This window comes from Pezoporus wallicus, unplaced genomic scaffold (assembly GCF_028554395.1).
Source record: "Pezoporus wallicus isolate ANWC-B61680 ecotype Strahan unplaced genomic scaffold, APGP_CSIRO_Pwel_v1 scaffold_7107, whole genome shotgun sequence".
Classification (NCBI taxonomy): Eukaryota; Metazoa; Chordata; class Aves; order Psittaciformes; family Psittacidae; genus Pezoporus; species Pezoporus wallicus.
In genome coordinates, this window is record NW_026642114.1 from 648,599 (window position 1) to 665,637 (window position 17,039).

The 17,039-nt window shown below is 46.8% G+C and overlaps 1 protein-coding gene across 1 annotated transcript; it reads left to right on the forward strand.

Moving 5' to 3' along the window:
* The first annotated feature begins 633 nt into the window (after positions 1–633).
* Positions 634–16,759, forward strand: SCYL3 (SCY1 like pseudokinase 3). Its single transcript, XM_057427357.1, has 14 exons — positions 634–793; positions 2,428–2,720; positions 3,226–3,411; positions 4,061–4,174; positions 5,124–5,180; positions 5,923–6,025; positions 6,612–6,723; positions 7,390–7,467; positions 8,403–8,542; positions 9,275–9,462; positions 10,010–10,181; positions 12,036–12,179; positions 12,774–13,510; positions 16,320–16,759. The coding sequence occupies exons 2-14, from the start codon at positions 2,556–2,558 to the stop codon at positions 16,380–16,382; spliced, it is 2,259 nt and encodes a 752-aa protein (XP_057283340.1). The 5' UTR covers positions 634–793; positions 2,428–2,555; the 3' UTR covers positions 16,383–16,759.
* The last annotated feature ends 280 nt before the right edge of the window (positions 16,760–17,039 follow it).

Sequence of the window (17,039 nt, forward strand, 5' to 3'; positions counted from 1 at the left end):
CGCAGGGGGTGACCAGACTCCCGCTCCTCCACCCGCCCCAGGGCCTGGGGGTCCCAGTGGCACCAGCTCCCCTGGCGCCCGGGCAGTGTAGCCGGCGGTGCCCACCGCGCCTGGGGCCGGGGCTGCTGTGGCGGGGCACGGGCAGTCGGCACCGGCCGGCGGTGCAGCAGGCCTCGCTCGGGACAGGCGGGTGCTGCGAGCCCGGCCCTCCTTGCGGGTGTTTGGCTCCGGCAGGTGCGGCGAGGACGGAGGCTGCGGTCGGTGAGTGCTGCAGGAGGCGGCGTTGTGCCCGCAGCTGGTGCTGGGCTGGTGGTCTCTGGGAGGCCGCCGCGTTAAAGTCGTGCTCTTCCGCCATGCCCGGTGCCAGGGGCTGGGCTGTCTTTCGGAAGGTGCAATAAAACCACGCTTCCTTTCTCAGTGGCTGTTGCCTGTTGATCGCCCACCTGCCTGCGTTTCTGGCACCACAAGGGGTCAGTTGCTATTGCCGTGTTGGGAAAACCTCTGCTTTGGGAGCAAAGCTCCCATCACCTCTAACAGCAGCTCCTGGGAGGCTCTGCTGGCACGGGAGGTGGCGTAGGGTGCGTGGATCGTCAGGAACTGCCTGACTCGTGGCCGTGGAGTGACAGGGTTTAGTGTCTGTGTTTCAGGTGGATGCCCCATACATGGTGTCATCACTCCGCAACGAAGCTAACCTGAAATCCCAACTCTTAACACCGTTTATGGTAGCAAACCCAAGTTGTTCTTAACGACCAGTCCCTCTGGCTTTCTCTGCTGAGCTCCTCTCCGCCTCAAGGTGCGCTGTGTGTTGCATCTAATGTTCATGTTTACAATTAATTGAAAATAAGATATTAAAGGGTTATAACATTGGTAATGCTTTTATCTCATGAAACATGTGTGATCCTTACATAGTGTAGTTGTGTGATAGTTTATTCACATTGGAAGAACTTGGGTGGATTTTAGCCACACTGAGGCATGTTTTGGAGTGCTGTGAAAAAGTAAAGAAGCCAAGCAACAGTTTTGCAAAGCTGACATGTTCCTGTGTGACTCATGTTCCACTGGCTGCTGTTGCCCCTTCGTTGTTCAAAGCTGGTTGCACACTGGAGTTGTAGTTACCTGTTTGTAACAGAACAGTTAACTGACAAAGGTAATTAAATGAAGTGTGAGCAAGGATTTGTATGGAGCCTACTAAAAGTCAGCATTCTGCTCCTTTGCAGGGCTCCTGTTGACTAGTGGGTTGTGCAATTGGCATATTCACATTTAATAAAAACATCGGCTTGTAACATGTTTAAATATAGGACACTTTGGCGAGAGAAGGGGCACTCTTTTAGGTAACTAACTCTTAAAAGAAGCAGTGGAAAGAAGTCAGGAAACTGTAACAGAGCAGCTCTCTCTCCAGAAGGCCCCACCACCGCTGACCTCTGAGCTCCTGGCAGGGCTTGAACTACAGACACGGGTGTGCTGCCTGAGCAACGGCTTTGCTGGAACAGCTCTGTTGGAGAGCTGAGACTCACATGTTGTTGCCTCCTGAAGCCTCAGGTCACAGCTGGAAACAGCCACCATAAAGCAATTCTCCAGTTGCAAAAAATGCTTGGGGGTGGGCAGGTTTTTTTCCATACTTTTAGTGAAAACTGAGGTTTTTGCTCTGTCCTCTTGTTACTAAAGATCATTTGCTGACTTCCATCGACAGCCTGGTATTGAGGATCTTGCCCCCAGCCTTTGATCACAGCCTGCTATTGAGGATCTCACCCCTAGCCTTTGATCACAGCCTGCTTACAGCACATATGCCTCGGTCAGTGTTTTCCAAAAGCCTCTGCAGTCACTGTGTTTGTTTTACCGGTTTTGTATGCAAGGAAGCAGGACAAAAATCTGTGTCAGCCTCTTCCTGACAGAGGCTGTGGGAGGAAGGAAGGGTTGGCAGGCACACGGAATATTTGTCAGATGGAGAGAAGGTAATTTGGGGGGAAAGAGCATGCTGCTGGAGGAGGTTACCTGACATAGCTTCATTCTGTGGCTTGGAGAATTAAGGAATGGCTGCTTTGAAGGCAGCTAGGGGCTCCTTGTGCATTAAGGCAGTGGCTGTCATGATTCCTAACTGCTGACTGTGCTTAGTCTGGGTTAAACCTCTGGACTAGGTATCTGCATGACTGGGGGTACTGGGAGAGCCTGGGTTTGGTAGCCAGGTCAGGGACTAGTTGTAGATGCTGTACTGACTGGTCTGTTTGTCTGTGTTATCAGAGCTGGTGGTGTCTCGTGGTGATGCTGACACAGATGCCAATGCAGTCGTAGGGGTTCCTGTTGATCCGAACCCTTTTGTGGACATACAGTTTCCTTTACAAAATAAACAATGGGGGTTTTACCCTTGTCCTTAAACTTAAGGAGAGGATCCTGACAGAGGGAAATTCTTCATGGCTTTTTCATGCTTTGCAGAAAATGCTCTGAAGGCAAACTGGACAACACCTGCTGGAACTAAATCTGCCAAAAAAAACATCTTCCTTCACCCTGAGGCCTGTTTGTCATAAAGAGGGAACCTCTACAACGGTCAAACTCTGCAAGTGATGGGCTCAGAGAACAGTGCTTTAAAGAGCTACACACTGGAAGAGCCGCCATTCACACTGCCAACAGGACACACAATTTATCCAGCTGTGCTGCAAGATGGCAAACTTGCTTCGGTTTTTGTGTATAAGAGAGAGAATGAAGATAAGGTTAATAAAGCTGCCAAGGTACTGTGGAGAGTGGGCCTGGGACAGGCTTGTCAGAGCATTCCCTCCTTTTTCTTGGAGGCGTGGGAGTCATTTCATGAGGGTCAAACCCTTGGGCAGTAAAGAGCAGGAGAAAAGGTCGAAGTTGTCGCTGGCTGCAGAGAGCTGCCATGCAGGGGGACAAAAGGGGTGGCAGCCACAAAACTCAATGTGCGCTGCATGATGTGAGCAGCAATGGGAAGTGCTGTTCAGACAGCAATACCTTACTGGTCTCTTCCTGCAGATGTAAGTTGGAGAGTGTTATTTGGGTACATCTACCCCAAATACTGTATTTATTCTGTGTAAGACTGGCTGTATTTAGGTGTGTTTAAGTTCTGGAGTGAGTGGTTGTGCTGAGTGCTTGGTCAGGAGCAGGGATGGGCTGTCTGAAGGCAAGCAGAAACCGTGGCTAAAAGCACAAGGCTAAGTTCTGCAGCAGAGAGAGGTGCTTTGGGTGAGATTTAACAGATGTCTTTGTTTCTGGAAGCACCTGAAAACCTTGCGCCACCCTTGCCTTCTGCGCTTCCTATCTTGTACTGTGGAAGCAAATGGGATCCACCTGGTTACAGAACGTGTGAAGCCTTTGGAGATGGTCCTGCAGACACTCTCTTCTGCAGAAATCTGTGCAGGGATCTACGATGTGTTGCTGGCGCTCATCTTCCTCCATGACCGGGTAGGTACCACCAGCAGAAGTCACCAGGCTTTGGTGGGAGCCAGATGAAGTGCGACAGGAAAGTGTTGTACCTGGGCTTGCCTGGATAGCTGTTTCATTCCTGATCCCTCAGAAAGACATACGCAAACACCCCACAGTTCTTTTATGCTGAAACTGCTAAAATCATTGGCTGCTTTGTAGGAGGAAGGGTAATTGAAAATGGGTTTGTAAATAAGGGAGCAGTTCTCAATTCATGAATTGACATCTGCTTCCAGTGCTGCTTTAGGGAAATGGAATTGCTTGGCCTTGGCATTTATTTACAGCTGTTGCCACATGTCAGAGATTGGTGTCACCACTCCCCTGTTTTGGCACTGTGTGTTAATCCAGGACTTCATCCAAATCCTGGCTCAAACTGTAGCCTTTAGGCTTTGTGTTCATAGTTGGAGGGCTTCTCTGGATTAAGAGTTGCACTGCAAGGGCTGTGACAACTAGAGCTTTGTCTGCTCTAAAAAGCCAGGCCTTCTACCTCATACCTGCAAGTTCGTGAACAACCTTCAATATTGTGTGCTTTTTGACAGCTTTCTCTCGGCTCCTCCCAGTTCCTAATTAGTGCTGATTGAGATTTTACATCTTCATCTATTCCCAAGTCTGTTATCTTTTTATGTTTTAGGGAAACCTAACACATAACAATGTCTGTTTATCATCTGTGTTTGTAAGTGAGGATGGGCACTGGAAGCTGGGAGGAATGGAAACAGTCTGTAACTTCAGTGAAGCCACCCCAGAGGTAAGAGCCAAGAAAATGCATACTCTGATGCCTGGGAGAGGGTTCCTGGCCTGCTGAAGCTGGCCACCTAGTCAAGAGAAGACCCAAGTCCTTCCAGTTACCTGAATTTACTCTTAAGTGTGTTGGCTTGCTTTCACCTTTGGCCTGAACCTTTACTCTAAGAGCAAGGTAATTATAAACCACAATGTCTATACAAACAAAAACTAATTCCCCATTAGCCAGAAGACAGGTACTTTTCTAAGGGCGACTGCTGGCTGGTAGGTTAAGATTGAAGAGAGTGAGAAATCTTTGCTCCTCTGGACTGATTTAAAACAACCGGGGGAGGGGGGTAAATAAAAAAAAAAAAAGCTTTAGCGTGAAGCGGGAAAATCCAGATTGAAATGAATCAATGAGGAAAGGAATTTCAGTGATGCCTTAGCTTTCGCTGCTGGCATCTTCATTGCTTGCTAGTGGTCTTAGAAAAATTCCTGATTTGATTTTTGCTGCATGCTTTGCAGAGTCGTTGCTGCAGCCTGGCACTGCATTGTAAATGTATATTGCCTTTTCTCCCAGAGGATATACAAATCCTTCACTACCTGTACTGAGTGTCCCTGGCATGTATTGCCTTCCAGAAAGGATCAGGCAGGCACACAACTGGCCTGCGTGGTGGTGCACAGCAATGCAATGCAAAGAGCACAGCATTAAGACCTGACTGCTAAAGCTCATTAAAGACCTTTCCTGTCCAGATGGATCATGTGGGACAGTAGGACTGAGGACTAAAGGAACAAGTTGCCTGTGATGCCCTGAAGTTGCTTTCTGTCAGCTTGGTGCTTCACACCTGGTGCTCTTGTGCTTCTCCTCCGGGCACAGCAAAGTGCCTCCTGAAAGTGCAGGGGAGAACATGCTGCTGCTGCTGCTGGGCACAGGTAAACAGTCAAGGCAGTTCATGTCTCCCCTCTTCTCCTTCTAGTTCCTCTGCCATGTCAAGTCGGTACGAGACCAGTCATGCATCCCTTGCGAGGAGATGGTGAGTAACATCACTACTTGGAGGAACTTCTTGCTGGCAACAAATAAAATGGTGATGTTCAGGAAATAATCCTTATTCACAAATTTTGTTTCCATATGCCTGAATAGGAGGTTGGTTATTGGATAGTATGTGAGGTTTACTCTCTTCCTTTTTTCCCCCTCTTCTATCCCATCCCTGTTTTGGGAATTATGTTGGGCACAGGAAAGTGACATTCTGAATGAGGAGTGATAGGGACAGCAGGTTCTCATAATATTTTTCAAACACTTTGTGTTGCAGCTTTAATGCTTCTGAATTACCAAAGCTTTGCAAAAATTACAGAGCAGTTGCTGAGATTGCCCACATCACTGTGGTCTCACTGCTGTGTACTTTCGAAACAGCCTCTTCTCACTTGTTAGTCACCTCCTATCCATTAAGCATCCTCTGAGCTGCTTATGCTAAAGGAGCACTCTTTCTCTCTCCAATTATCACCTGTCTCCATAGAAATGCTGGAAGCTGCTGACCTGCAGGCGCTGCATGCATTCACTGGGGAATTGTTTCATCATGAAGTTGCTCCTTTGGGTTATAAATTCTCCCCAGGGAGGTTTTCTTAGCATAATATTCTACTTGTAGGGTACTCAGTGTAGCTTTGGTGCTATAAAAAAACTGAAGAGTGCATATGGCGGGGGCTGGGAATTAAAACTCCTGGAAACTACTGAGCATTTCATAAACTCCTGCTTTGCTGATCTTCTGTGTTTGTTTTCAGTCTGCAGATTTCAAAATTCTGCCCAGCAGCTATGGGCATGCGAGGGATGCCTTCGCTTTTGGAACAACAGTTGAGAACCTCCTCGCAGTCCTCAGTGATCAGGGTGAGAAATGACAAGTGTTTATTTTGCTATCCACAGGGCTCTGTAACCTACTCCTTGCATTAGTTGAGCCATTTTGATGCAGCTGCAGATGTGCTACACATTCAGTGGCCATTGGTATTCTTTGTGTTTGCTGAATTAAAATGCAGAGTTCAGCTTCTCCTGTATTCCCCTTTCCCTGTGTTTGGACGTGCTCAGATATGACTGAAGGTCACCAGCTTGTGTAACATAAGCACTTACAAACCTGCTCTGCAGCAGTCAGCTCACCTGGTCATGCCCCACCAGCCACTTCACCAAGGGTTATGGATGCAGGAGCATGGATGTTGTGTACTGCAGCTGAGCAGGGGCCCTATAGCAGGGAGGGAACAGGAAACTTCTTGGGAAGACAGTAGCACTCCTTGGTGCCCCAGAGGCCAAACAGCTTTGTAAGAGAAATAGAAATGCTGTTTTCCCTTCCTTTAGGCCAGGTATGAGCAACTTTGCTATCAAATAGAGCTAAAAATTATGGTTTTGGGAGGACAGAGGACTACTGAACACAGCTTGTTTAGTGTTGAGAGAGAAATCTAACTGTAGGTGCTCTGAATTTCAGTTTCAGCAGATATTCTCTCCAGCTTTCAGCAAACCTTGCACTGTACACTGCTGAATCCAGATCCAAAGTGTCGTCCACCACTGTCCAGCTTACTGTCTCATGATTTTTTCAGGTAAGGAAAGAATATCCTTCTTCTCTTGGTATGTCTTGATACTTCTTGTGTCTGTGTTGCAAATGTGTTCATTTTGTGAAGATGTGTTACTTTTCAGATGGGAAGTGCATACTTCATCCTTGCCTCTTACAGAAAAAAGACTTCTTAAATTAAGAAAGCATTATCAGCCTTCCAAATGAGGTCCTGAGCTGGCACTGGTGGCAAAAGCGTGTCCCTTAGTCACATGCAGTCAGTTGGATGTCCCCGCGCTCATGGGAGATAGTGGGAAATGCTGTAGATAATAAAGTCTTTAGCAATGCTGCTGGAGCAAAGCAGGCTCTGAGATAATCCACAGAGGGCTGTGCCTGCTGTCCCCCGAGTGCTTCTGTAGGCAGTGGCATTCATACAGGGTGGCACTTGGTTCTTGTCATTGCCCTGGCCAGGTGGTCAGATGTGGCTGGTGACATGCTGTGAATTGCTGACTTCAAAGCGCAGCACTGTGCAGAGGCAGCTTTCGGGTGATGGGTCACACCTCCATGCTGATGTTCTTGGTCCACTGGCATTTGACTTGGATCCCTCTGTCTAGTTCTGCCTGCTAAAAGGAGGACGGGGATTTGCAATCTCTTCGTTGTGAGTGGTTTAGTATCAGTAAGGATCACACTTGACTGCCTATGTTTTTGTACTTAGGAATGATTTTCTGGAAGTTGTGAATTTTCTGAAGACCTTAACACTAAAATCTGAGGAGGAAAAAACGGAGTTTTTCAAGTAAGTGAAGGAACTATAATCTGGAAGCTTCTTATTTCAGGAATTTCTTATTTCAGACTGTGGGAGACCTGGGAAGACTGGGAGCCAGAGAGGTAGTTACGTGGGTGATTTTGATTGCTTTGGCAGAATATTTTTTGCTCTGTAAAATTTTGGGTACTTGAGCCAAAATAATGTTTGCATCAGAGAAGAAATTTCACTCCCTCCTTTACCAATTTCTCGTGAACAGTTTGGTGTCTGGGAGGAGCGATGCCTGCTGGGCTCTGCATCATTCTGATACTCGCCAGCCTCTGGCGTAACACTGCACAGCCACATGGACAGTGGAGTTTTTACCTGTCACAGATCAATTGCTGTCAATGGAGAACCAGTCAGAAACTGGACTGTAGTGACATGTGCCACTTCAGGGGTGCTTTTCTGAATCCTGTCTGCTTGCTAGCAGCTGTGTTGAACTCTACAAGGCCAAGAGCAGCAGCTTTCTCAAGAGTACAGGCATATGAAAATGAAATAATTTTTCCATTGTCCATATTCTAATTTAGTTAATGCACTTTGTGGGGCATAATACTGATGGTATTAGCGGAAGTTAAATTATTCAGGTTCCCTTCCACCAGCTTTAGCTTTGCTGTTCCATCTCCCGCTGTACCATGGCAGAGCAGGAATCATTTGTAAAGCTGATCCATGTGCTGTAGTGTTGTAATAGAGGAAAGAGGGTGGCCTAACAATGTCTGTGGCTCCTGTTTTGTGTTACCTTTGCCTGAAAGCCTCAGGCAGAGCAGAGCCTTATCCTTCTCTGTTAGAGTGCATGCAGAGTGAGAAGCTGCGATGGGCCGCTGTCTCTAGGGATGAGGCAAGCACAGAAAGAGGGGAAAGTCATACGAAGGGAAACAGTCATAAATGCATGAAGGCTGCCTTGATACTAATTGCTGTCTCCTGGAACACAGATTCCTGCTGGACAGGGTGGCTGGGCTGTCAGAGGAGCTGATAGCATCACGGCTGGTGCCTCTTCTACTCAATCAGCTCGTGTTTGCAGAACCTGTAGCTGTCAAGAGTTTTCTTCCTCATCTGCTGGGTCCAAAGAAAGGTGACCTTTAAATACTTTCTCTTCACAATTATTACTGACATGTTTGCAATGAATTCAGAGTGGTCATTCCATTCAATCAAGGGAATAGTGGCATTTATTGAACCAGAACAAATACCATAACATACAGAACGGGAGAGGACAGTTACGTGTGTTTCTCCAGTACTTGCCACTACTCTGCTGATGCTAGGAGGAGAGTTAGGAATTGCTTGGGCATTTTCCCAGGTTTACATGTCACCCCACCCTCCCAGTCCAGGTTTTCCTGGTTGCTCACTGCATACCCCTCTTCCCACTTTTCCCTTACCCTAGCTGCTCCTCTTTCTTCTGCCACTGCACTTTCTCCTGTAATGGGTGCTCAGTCTCTTCCCCTTTCCTCTGTAAGAGGGGTTCAGCATGTCTTGCTGGGATCTCCAGCTCTTTGTCCTGGCTCTTTGCCTCCTCTCTGTTAATGTTTTTCCTAAATAGCTATGGGGGTTTCAGTCAAACAGTACCTGTCTTGTGAGTGACATTCAGTGTTCAGAGTCATGACCGTTGAGCAGTGGACATTGGCACTGGCCTCTTGTGCCTCCCATCTCTGACATCCCCATCAAGCTGTGTTGGCAGCTGACAAAGAATCCGACCCAGCAGTGGGGTGGCGCTGTACATATTGGCTCTGATGGTTTCCCAGTGAGTAGCTTTTGTGTGAGCTGTCACTTGCTGAAGCAGACTTTTCTTATCTTCACCTCTCTTCCCTAGAGCAAATTGGAGAAAGCCAGACCAGCTGCCTCCTCTCTCCAGCCATGTTCCAGACACACGTTATTCCTGTGCTGCTGAAGCTGTTTGAGGTCCATGAGGAGCATGTTCGAATGGTGTTGCTGTCTCACATTCATGCCTATGCAGAACTATTCTCTCGGGAGGAGCTGAAAAACATCATATTGCCACAGGTTAAGGACAGCAAAACAATAGGTCTTATATCCTAGAATATGGGATTTCTACTGCTTGGCTTGGTTCTTAGCTTGAAATTGGGATCTCATAGTTGGCCATAAACAATTTCCAGCCTCTTTTCTATGCAAGCCCCAGCCCTTATACCCCATCTAAATCTGGACTTCTGGTTTTGTAAACCGAGTGCCCTCTGAAACATACACCTCTTTTGCTGGTAACTGTTGGCCTTGACTGGCAACCTAACAAGAAGAGACTGTGTTCCTGTTTCACCCCACTGCTGTCAAGGATGGAGGAACAACAGGTGTAAGCTTTGGTGCCTTGGCCTTGTGGTCAAGCACTCATCAGGCACTAGGATCTGTCACCCACCCTCTTTAGCTTGTCACACAAAGTGGAAGGCTGATTTTATGCTGTGGAATAATGTCCAGTATCTACTGAGAGCTGTGGGAGATGGTAGAAATGAAATGTGCCACCAGTATAACATTTTAAGGGGAAAGAAGTGAAAAAACAGTATTTTCTGTTCTTGGTCACATCATTCTGTTCTTGGTGTAGGTATTGCTGGGCCTTCGAGATACCAGTGACTCCATTGTTGCGATAACACTGCACAGCTTAGCAGTTCTTGTCTCCCTGCTTGGGCCTGAAGTAGTTGTGGGTGGAGAAAGAACCAAGATTTTCAAAAGCTCTGTACCAAGCTTCATGAAAACTGCGGATCTCTCCCCAGAAGGTAAATGATGAAATCAGAGTTGGATTCTTGTCTATTCTGTCAAAGCAACATGGGGGGAATTTCTTGGAGGATTTATCTGTTGCTATTGACAGATGAATCATGGGGGGGAAAGGCAAGCTAATCTGCAGCTAAACTGTAATTCTAGATTAGGTGCTGTTTGTGGATACAGAGTTGGTAACAGAAGTATTTTAAATACAGGAAGTAGATGAAAGAATTTAAATCTCTTCATCATTTAAGAATCTCTGTAATTAAAGGAGATTGTTAAATATGTTTGGTGGAAAAACTGTACTGCTCCTCTAAGGGACTAATGGACTTACCCAGATAGTTGTTTAATATTCCCTCCATCCTTCATGTTTTAAAAACTAGTAAATGTCATCCTCTTCCCCCAATTTCTATCCATAGATTGGAAAAGGAATACGAACTTCCCTATTTTCTCAGCTCTCTGGAGACTTTTCAGCTAATCCAGATGAAGACAGTAGTCCCTACACCTGCTAGATAACTTGGAACCAAGCGTACTAAGGGAAAGCTTTTGTGGATATTGAAACTAAGAATGCTTGTAACTGGAGGGAAGAATCGCCATTTGTTGTACTTTAGTCATAGAGATACCAAATGAAATACATAAGAGATCAATTTAAGTATAAATGTTTTCTTCCTGATTATGTATGTACTAATAGCTACCACCCTTTATTAAAATCTGTGGATGGCTCATTGCATTACTGTTCTTTACATTATTTTAGTAGAGTATAGTAAATAAACTCTAAATGGATTGCATGGTAAAACCAGGTTTATTTTTCAGAATATATTTAAAATTAGACCTGATTTAAGTTTAGACAACAAAAAAAAACCATCTTTGTCCTCAACAGTGAGTGGTGATCTGCAAAAAACAGTACTAAAGGCTGAACCTGTGAGGCTGCTTAATCTGCTTGCCTAAGCCCTGAGAAGGACATACCTTTTATCAGGGGCAGTCTGGGGAGGGGTGGGTTCTGTATATTAACTGCCATCCTTTCCAGAGCCACAGGCCATGTGTCTGGCTGCACTGGTAGCTCCCAGCCCAGGCAGGTGCAGCTGGCTGGGAGCACAGGTAAGCCATGTGGAAGCAGATGCAGCACTGACATTCTGGCCATGCTGTCCTGAGGTGGTGGCAACAGGGCCTCATGCAGCCAAGGCATCGCCACCACCACTGATCATACGCTGCAACTCCCTACAGTGAATTGGAACAAGGTGCTTGCCAAATGATTCTCAGAAACAAACCTCCCTTCTGCAGCTTCAAAGCGTGGCATCGATTGCCTACCACCCACCTCTCCTCGGGTGTGATGAGGGAGCCTGTCATGCAGCCTTCATTCAGGGTAGGGACTCGGTACTGTAAGCTGCCTTGTTCATGCCCAAGCATAAAAGAGGGTTTGTGTGGTTGCGTGAGTTTTCTTGTGCTTTGAATTGCTGTGGGTATCAGTACTGGTTTTGTATGAGAAGCAGGTAGCAGGGGATTTGTGACACCATTCAGTACAGAAGCTGGTATTTTGGATGCAGCCAGGTGGCAGGCAGCATTTTTTAAGCCTCTGCTCTGATCATAATCAGTTTGTTCATTGTGTAGTCCTTGAAAGAACATATCAGCAAAAACTGACCCTTTAGAGTTGTCTAAACTTTGTACTGGCAAGAGCTGCAGAGGGCAGGAACAGAGGAGTACTGTACTAGATACAGATCAAGAAGCACAGCTGTTGGGTTGCTGCGCCCATCTTCAGTCAGTATTCCTTGTCAGTGTTGTAAATAAGAACATTCCCATGCTGCGGGCAGGTTCAGCTAAGACTGACACCACACCTTGTGGACTAGGTATCCTCTTTTCTTTTATCCCTCCAGACTCCCCCAGTCATGTTGTAAGCAATCAGAGAAATCAGACCTCACGGCCCTTGAAGAACAATTCTGGTGTGTTCCCCATCTCTGGAAATGTACCTGTCAAGAAGCTTTCTGTGCAACAAGACAATCCACTGGCTTTAAAGACAGGTAAAACTTAGTCCTAGCTCTTCCTTTCCAGAAATCAAGTGTTCTACAAATGAAATGTTGCTTGAGAAGGTGTTAATTTCCCCCTGTGCTCATCTGAAGGGTTCAGTGAACCAAGGAAGGGAACAAGAAGGAAGCAGAGTGTGATCCTTGACTTTCTAGGGAATAGTTACTTGTGAATTTGATGTAAACATACTGGTGCCTGGCCAGCCTTGAATTTCTGTTCCCTTACTGCTGGTTCTCTGCTGTGCTTCCCTCCCACGTCTCCCACAGCTTGGCAGATACACCAGGTTTACAGGTCACTCTGGCCTCTGAAGCTAACTGAGTTTACTTCCATGGCCTTTTTTCAGTCACTTGTTGCTTGAGAAGTCAGCTGTTATTGCCCCAGGGCACTGAGATGAACACCCCTCCTCTGCAAGTAGAAAGGGGCCATGCTCTCTAATTTGAGAGGAGCTTAGCACTGAAGCATCTTTTCAATCAGCATTACTGGCTTTATTTCTATGCCAGGTACTACCTGTGATGTGAAGGAGTTTTAGGCACAACTCTCTCTCCACTTGCTTTCTTGAAATAAGTATGTAACACCTTTGTCTTCCACAGGTGAACAAGACATTCAGTCCCCCCTGAATGGAATTCCTGGAAGCATTAATACGCTGCAGAGCAGCAGGAGCTCTCTCACTACCTCTGAAAAGCCAGCAGAGGAGTGGCCGGACTGGAGTGAGCCAGAGGAGGCAGACACCGAGAAAACTGTGAACATTCAAATTCAGCCTCGAGAGCCACAGGGCAGTGTGGGACCTTATTTTGCTGAACATGATGTAGATGAGAAGCCTTGGGATGACTTTGAGCCCAGCAGCCCTAGTCCTGAACTGTCCTTAGGAAATTGCCTTGCTGTGACCCAAGGCGATGCAGTTGAAATGCCAAGGTCTCTGCACCATGCCCCTCAGCTGAGCAAAGAATTCAAAAGCCTCAGACTGAGTCCCCCCCCAAAGTCCTGCCCCAGGAACAGCTGGAGCAAGGACAAGTGGGACCAGCAGGAGCAACTGGGAGAAACTGTGCTGCCAAAAATGACCTTTCGAGAAAGGTTGAAGTCTTCATCAGAGCCTGGCCTAGGAGAAGAATTCACAATCAAAGTGAAGAGGAAACCCATGCACGACCCGGAGCTGGACTGGTTTGCTGACATGATCCCAGACATTAAACCGTCTTCAGCTGCCTTGATTTTACCTGAAGCGAGAACAGAAGTGGTTGTTTCCAGTCACTCTGATGCAGTATCCAGCAGAGAAGGTGCCTCCCAGAATGTGCTGTTTTCATCCAAATTTGCAGCAGCTGATGTCATTGAGGTAAGAGGCTTAGGCAGTGGGGCTTAAATGACTGCACTCTTGAAAGGATCCTGAAGCATGTTGTAGCACCAGCTGGCTCCCTAATCAGATGATGGATAACCTGAGGAAGTAGTAGCAGCATATGCCCATACAGTTAAGTCTTTATGTGTGAATACAAGATGCTGAGCTCTGAATGATGCATCTTATCAGGCACCACGTAGTTCTGTGTGCCATTACTACAGCAGTAAGAGCGCTCTGTGAATAAACAGTGAGGGAATGGGCTTAACATAGAATCATAGAATAGTTAGGGCTGGAAAGGACCTTAAGATCACCTAGTTCCAACCCCCCTGCCATGGGCAGGGACACCTCACACTAAACCATGCTACTCAAGGCTCTGTCCAGCCTGGCCTTGAACACTGCCAGGGATGGAGCATTCACAACTTCCCTGGGCAACCCATTCCAGTGCCTCACCACCCTTACAGTAAAGAACTTCCTCCTTATATCCAATCTAAACTTCCCCCGTTTAAGTTTTAACCTGTTACCCCTTGTCCTATCACTACAGTCCTTAATGAAGAGTCCCTCCCCAGCATCCCTATAGGCCCCCTTCAGATACTGGAAGGCTGCTATGAGGTCTCCACGCAGCCTTCTCCAGGCTGAACAGCCCCAGCTTTCTCCACCTATTTTCATACGGGAGGTGCTCCACTCCCCTGATCATCCTCATGACCCTTCTCTGAACTTGTTCCAGTAGTTCCATGTCCTTTTTATGTTGAGGACACCAGAACTGCACACAGTACTCCAGGTGAGGTCTCACAAGAGCAGAGTAGAGGGGCAGGATCACCTCCCTCAGCCTGCTGGTCACGCTCCTTTTGATGCAGTCCAGGATACAGTTGGCTTTCAGGGCTGCAAGTGCACACTGCAGCCACCTCATGTTCATTTTCTCATCGACCAGCACCCCTAAGTCCTTCTCTGCAGGGCTGCTCTGAATCTCTTCTTTGCCCAACCTGTAGCTGTGCCTGGGATTGCTCCGACCCAGGTGTAGGACCTTGCACGTGGCATGGTTAAACTTCATGAGGCTGGCATCAGCCCACCTCACAAGTGTGTCAAGATTCCTCTGGATGGCATTCCTTCCCTCCAGCTTATGAACCGAACCACACAGCTTGGTGTCACCAGCAAACTTGCTGAGGGCATATTCAATCCCAATGTTGAACAAGACCGGTCCCAACACCAGTCCCTGAGGGACACCACTCGTTACTGGTCCAGCCAGACATTGAGCCATTGACAACTCTTTTGTGTGTGGCCATCCAGCCAGTTCTTTATCCACCAAGTGGTCCATCTATCAAATTGATGTCTCTCCAATTTAGAGACAAGGATGTCGTGTGGGACAGTGTTGAATGTTTTGCACAAGTCCAGGTAGACGACATCAGCTGCTCTACCCCTGTCCATCAGTTCCGTAGCCCCACCACAGAAGGCCACCAAATTGGTCAGGCAGGATTTCCCCTTAGTGAAGCCATGCTGGCTGTCACCAAGCACCTTGTTGTTTTTCATCTGCCTTAGCATGCCTTCCAGGAGAATCTGCTCCAAGATTTTGTCAGGCACAGAGGTGAGACTGACTGGTCTATAATTCCTTGGGTCATCCATTTTCCCCTTCTTGAAAATGGGGGTTATATTATCCTTTTTCCAGTCATCGTGAACTTTACTTGACATGTACACTACTACAAGCACTGCTGGAATTTTAACTCCAGCTTTTAAGTTGTGCTGCTGTTTCCTGGTTGCAGGACCCTACACTATGCTAGAGAGAGGGTTGATTTGTTGGACAGGTAGAACAAGGCTGGAATCCTGTCTGCTGACCAGGCATGGCACTGTGCACAAACAGAAGGAGGATGCTCAGGATTTAATTATACTCCTAGCTCTTCTAGAAAAACCAAATAGCATTGTAAATAAAATACCAGGAAACCAGAACTTCTGGATTACAAAGCAAAGCTTTTGGGGGACACTCTTTTTTTTTTTTGGAAAGCATAGATGAGACGTTTCTCCACTTCAGAGAACCAGGAAGGTTAGAAAACTGCCTTTTTAAGGAAGCAGGTAAATCCCTTTAGTCCCATCATTAACACTCTGGAGACTGCTGCTGTTTACGAGGGATGGTAGCACTCCCAACACCCCATTGAATATACAGCTCTGTTAGGGAATAGGTGTTGATTTCAAGTTGTTTTGCTAAGTAAGCCTCAAGAGAGCTACTGCAGGGATAGCAGGTGGTATGGGGAGAGAAGCTTGGGATGTAAACTGAAGTTGTTTATGACATTTGAAAATGGTACACTGTTTCACAGTGACAGAAGCACTGTTGTCATATCAACCCTATTTTGGGAAGGGGGGGAGGGAAGAGTCAACCACTGTAGTGCAGGCAGTGCTGTGGAATAGAAGAGCAGCTGTCAGTGGACGGGTGAGATCAAACTCATTGTGCTAGAATACAGCAGGACAAGGGCTGTATCCTGGGGGGAAAGACATCATTTAGTTTACAGTATCCTGTTCTTAATAGGAGGTGGGTTTATTACAAACAGTTCCTGCTTTAATTTTAGGAAAATTATATAAGACTCTCCCTGTTACCTTCCTCTTGTCTTTAAGATGTTTCCTTTTGTAGTTAAAAGTTCATTAAGACAGAAAGCTGCAACTACTGGCACGTCATTTTTTGCCTTACGAGGGGCTTTCAGCATTCTGGATCCATGTCTTGCTCTGCTAGTACAAGCTGCACAGGCTACAGCCTGGCTCCTGTGCTGTGCTAAGTACAGAAGTACAGTACATGTGCCTTAATGTTGGTAATTTTATGTGATTCTAGGCTGAAGCTGCAGGCTGGGGTGAAGAGGAGGAGTTGAACTGGGAAGATGATACTAACTGGTAATGGGACTGAAAGAAAGGCAATTTATGGTGTGCTGGATTCTGTAAGAGAAGTCATGGCTTCCCCACTACAACGGATAAGTACCTCAGCACTGCGTTTGCCAGAAGGCAGACGCTTGCAGCAGCAGCCAGCAAGATCCCGTGGGGCCTGATCTCTTGCCACGGATACTCCTCTCCAGTCTGTGCCAAAAACTGCAGGGGTGAGGCTTACATTCAAGCAACGTGCCCAGCTGTGGTGCATGCCGCTGCTACCAGAGAGGAATGGCGTGATGGGTGTGTTGGTGCCGACATGCTATTGGAGGCCAAGAGTGGTGTAAGCAATTGTTCCAGAACTCATCCCTGCTCTGAGAAACTGATGACAATAAATTAAAGTCACACTGAGTTCCTTGGTTAATGTGTCTTATTTTTGCTCCAGAAAAGCTCTTAGAAATGGCTCCTCTCAACTTTCTAGCTAAAAGATGCTTTTAAGATAAATGTACAGTTTACTCCTTTATTTCTGTTTGTATAGTTCTGTCAGTGAATGGCACAGGAGGTGCTAGGAAGTGTGCAGTGAAGGATCAATGAACACAAACTGCTTAAGCACTACATTCTTTCTCCTCGTAACTGTGACCAATAAAGATTGTTTTTAAAAGATGACCCTAGCATGGAGTGGAACCAGCAG

What these genes read in the sequence shown, in the direction of transcription:
- SCYL3 (XM_057427357.1), top strand. Translation starts at nt 2,556, where the DNA reads ATGGGCTCAGAGAACAGTGCTTTAAAGAGCTACACACTGGAAGAGCCG. An exon ending in GCATCCCTTGCGAGGAGATG is followed by an intron (nt 5,181 to 5,922) that starts GTGAGTAACATC and finishes GTTTGTTTTCAG; the next exon opens with TCTGCAGATTTCAAAATTCT. An exon ending in TCCACTGGCTTTAAAGACAG is followed by an intron (nt 12,180 to 12,773) that starts GTAAAACTTAGT and finishes TGTCTTCCACAG; the next exon opens with GTGAACAAGACATTCAGTCC.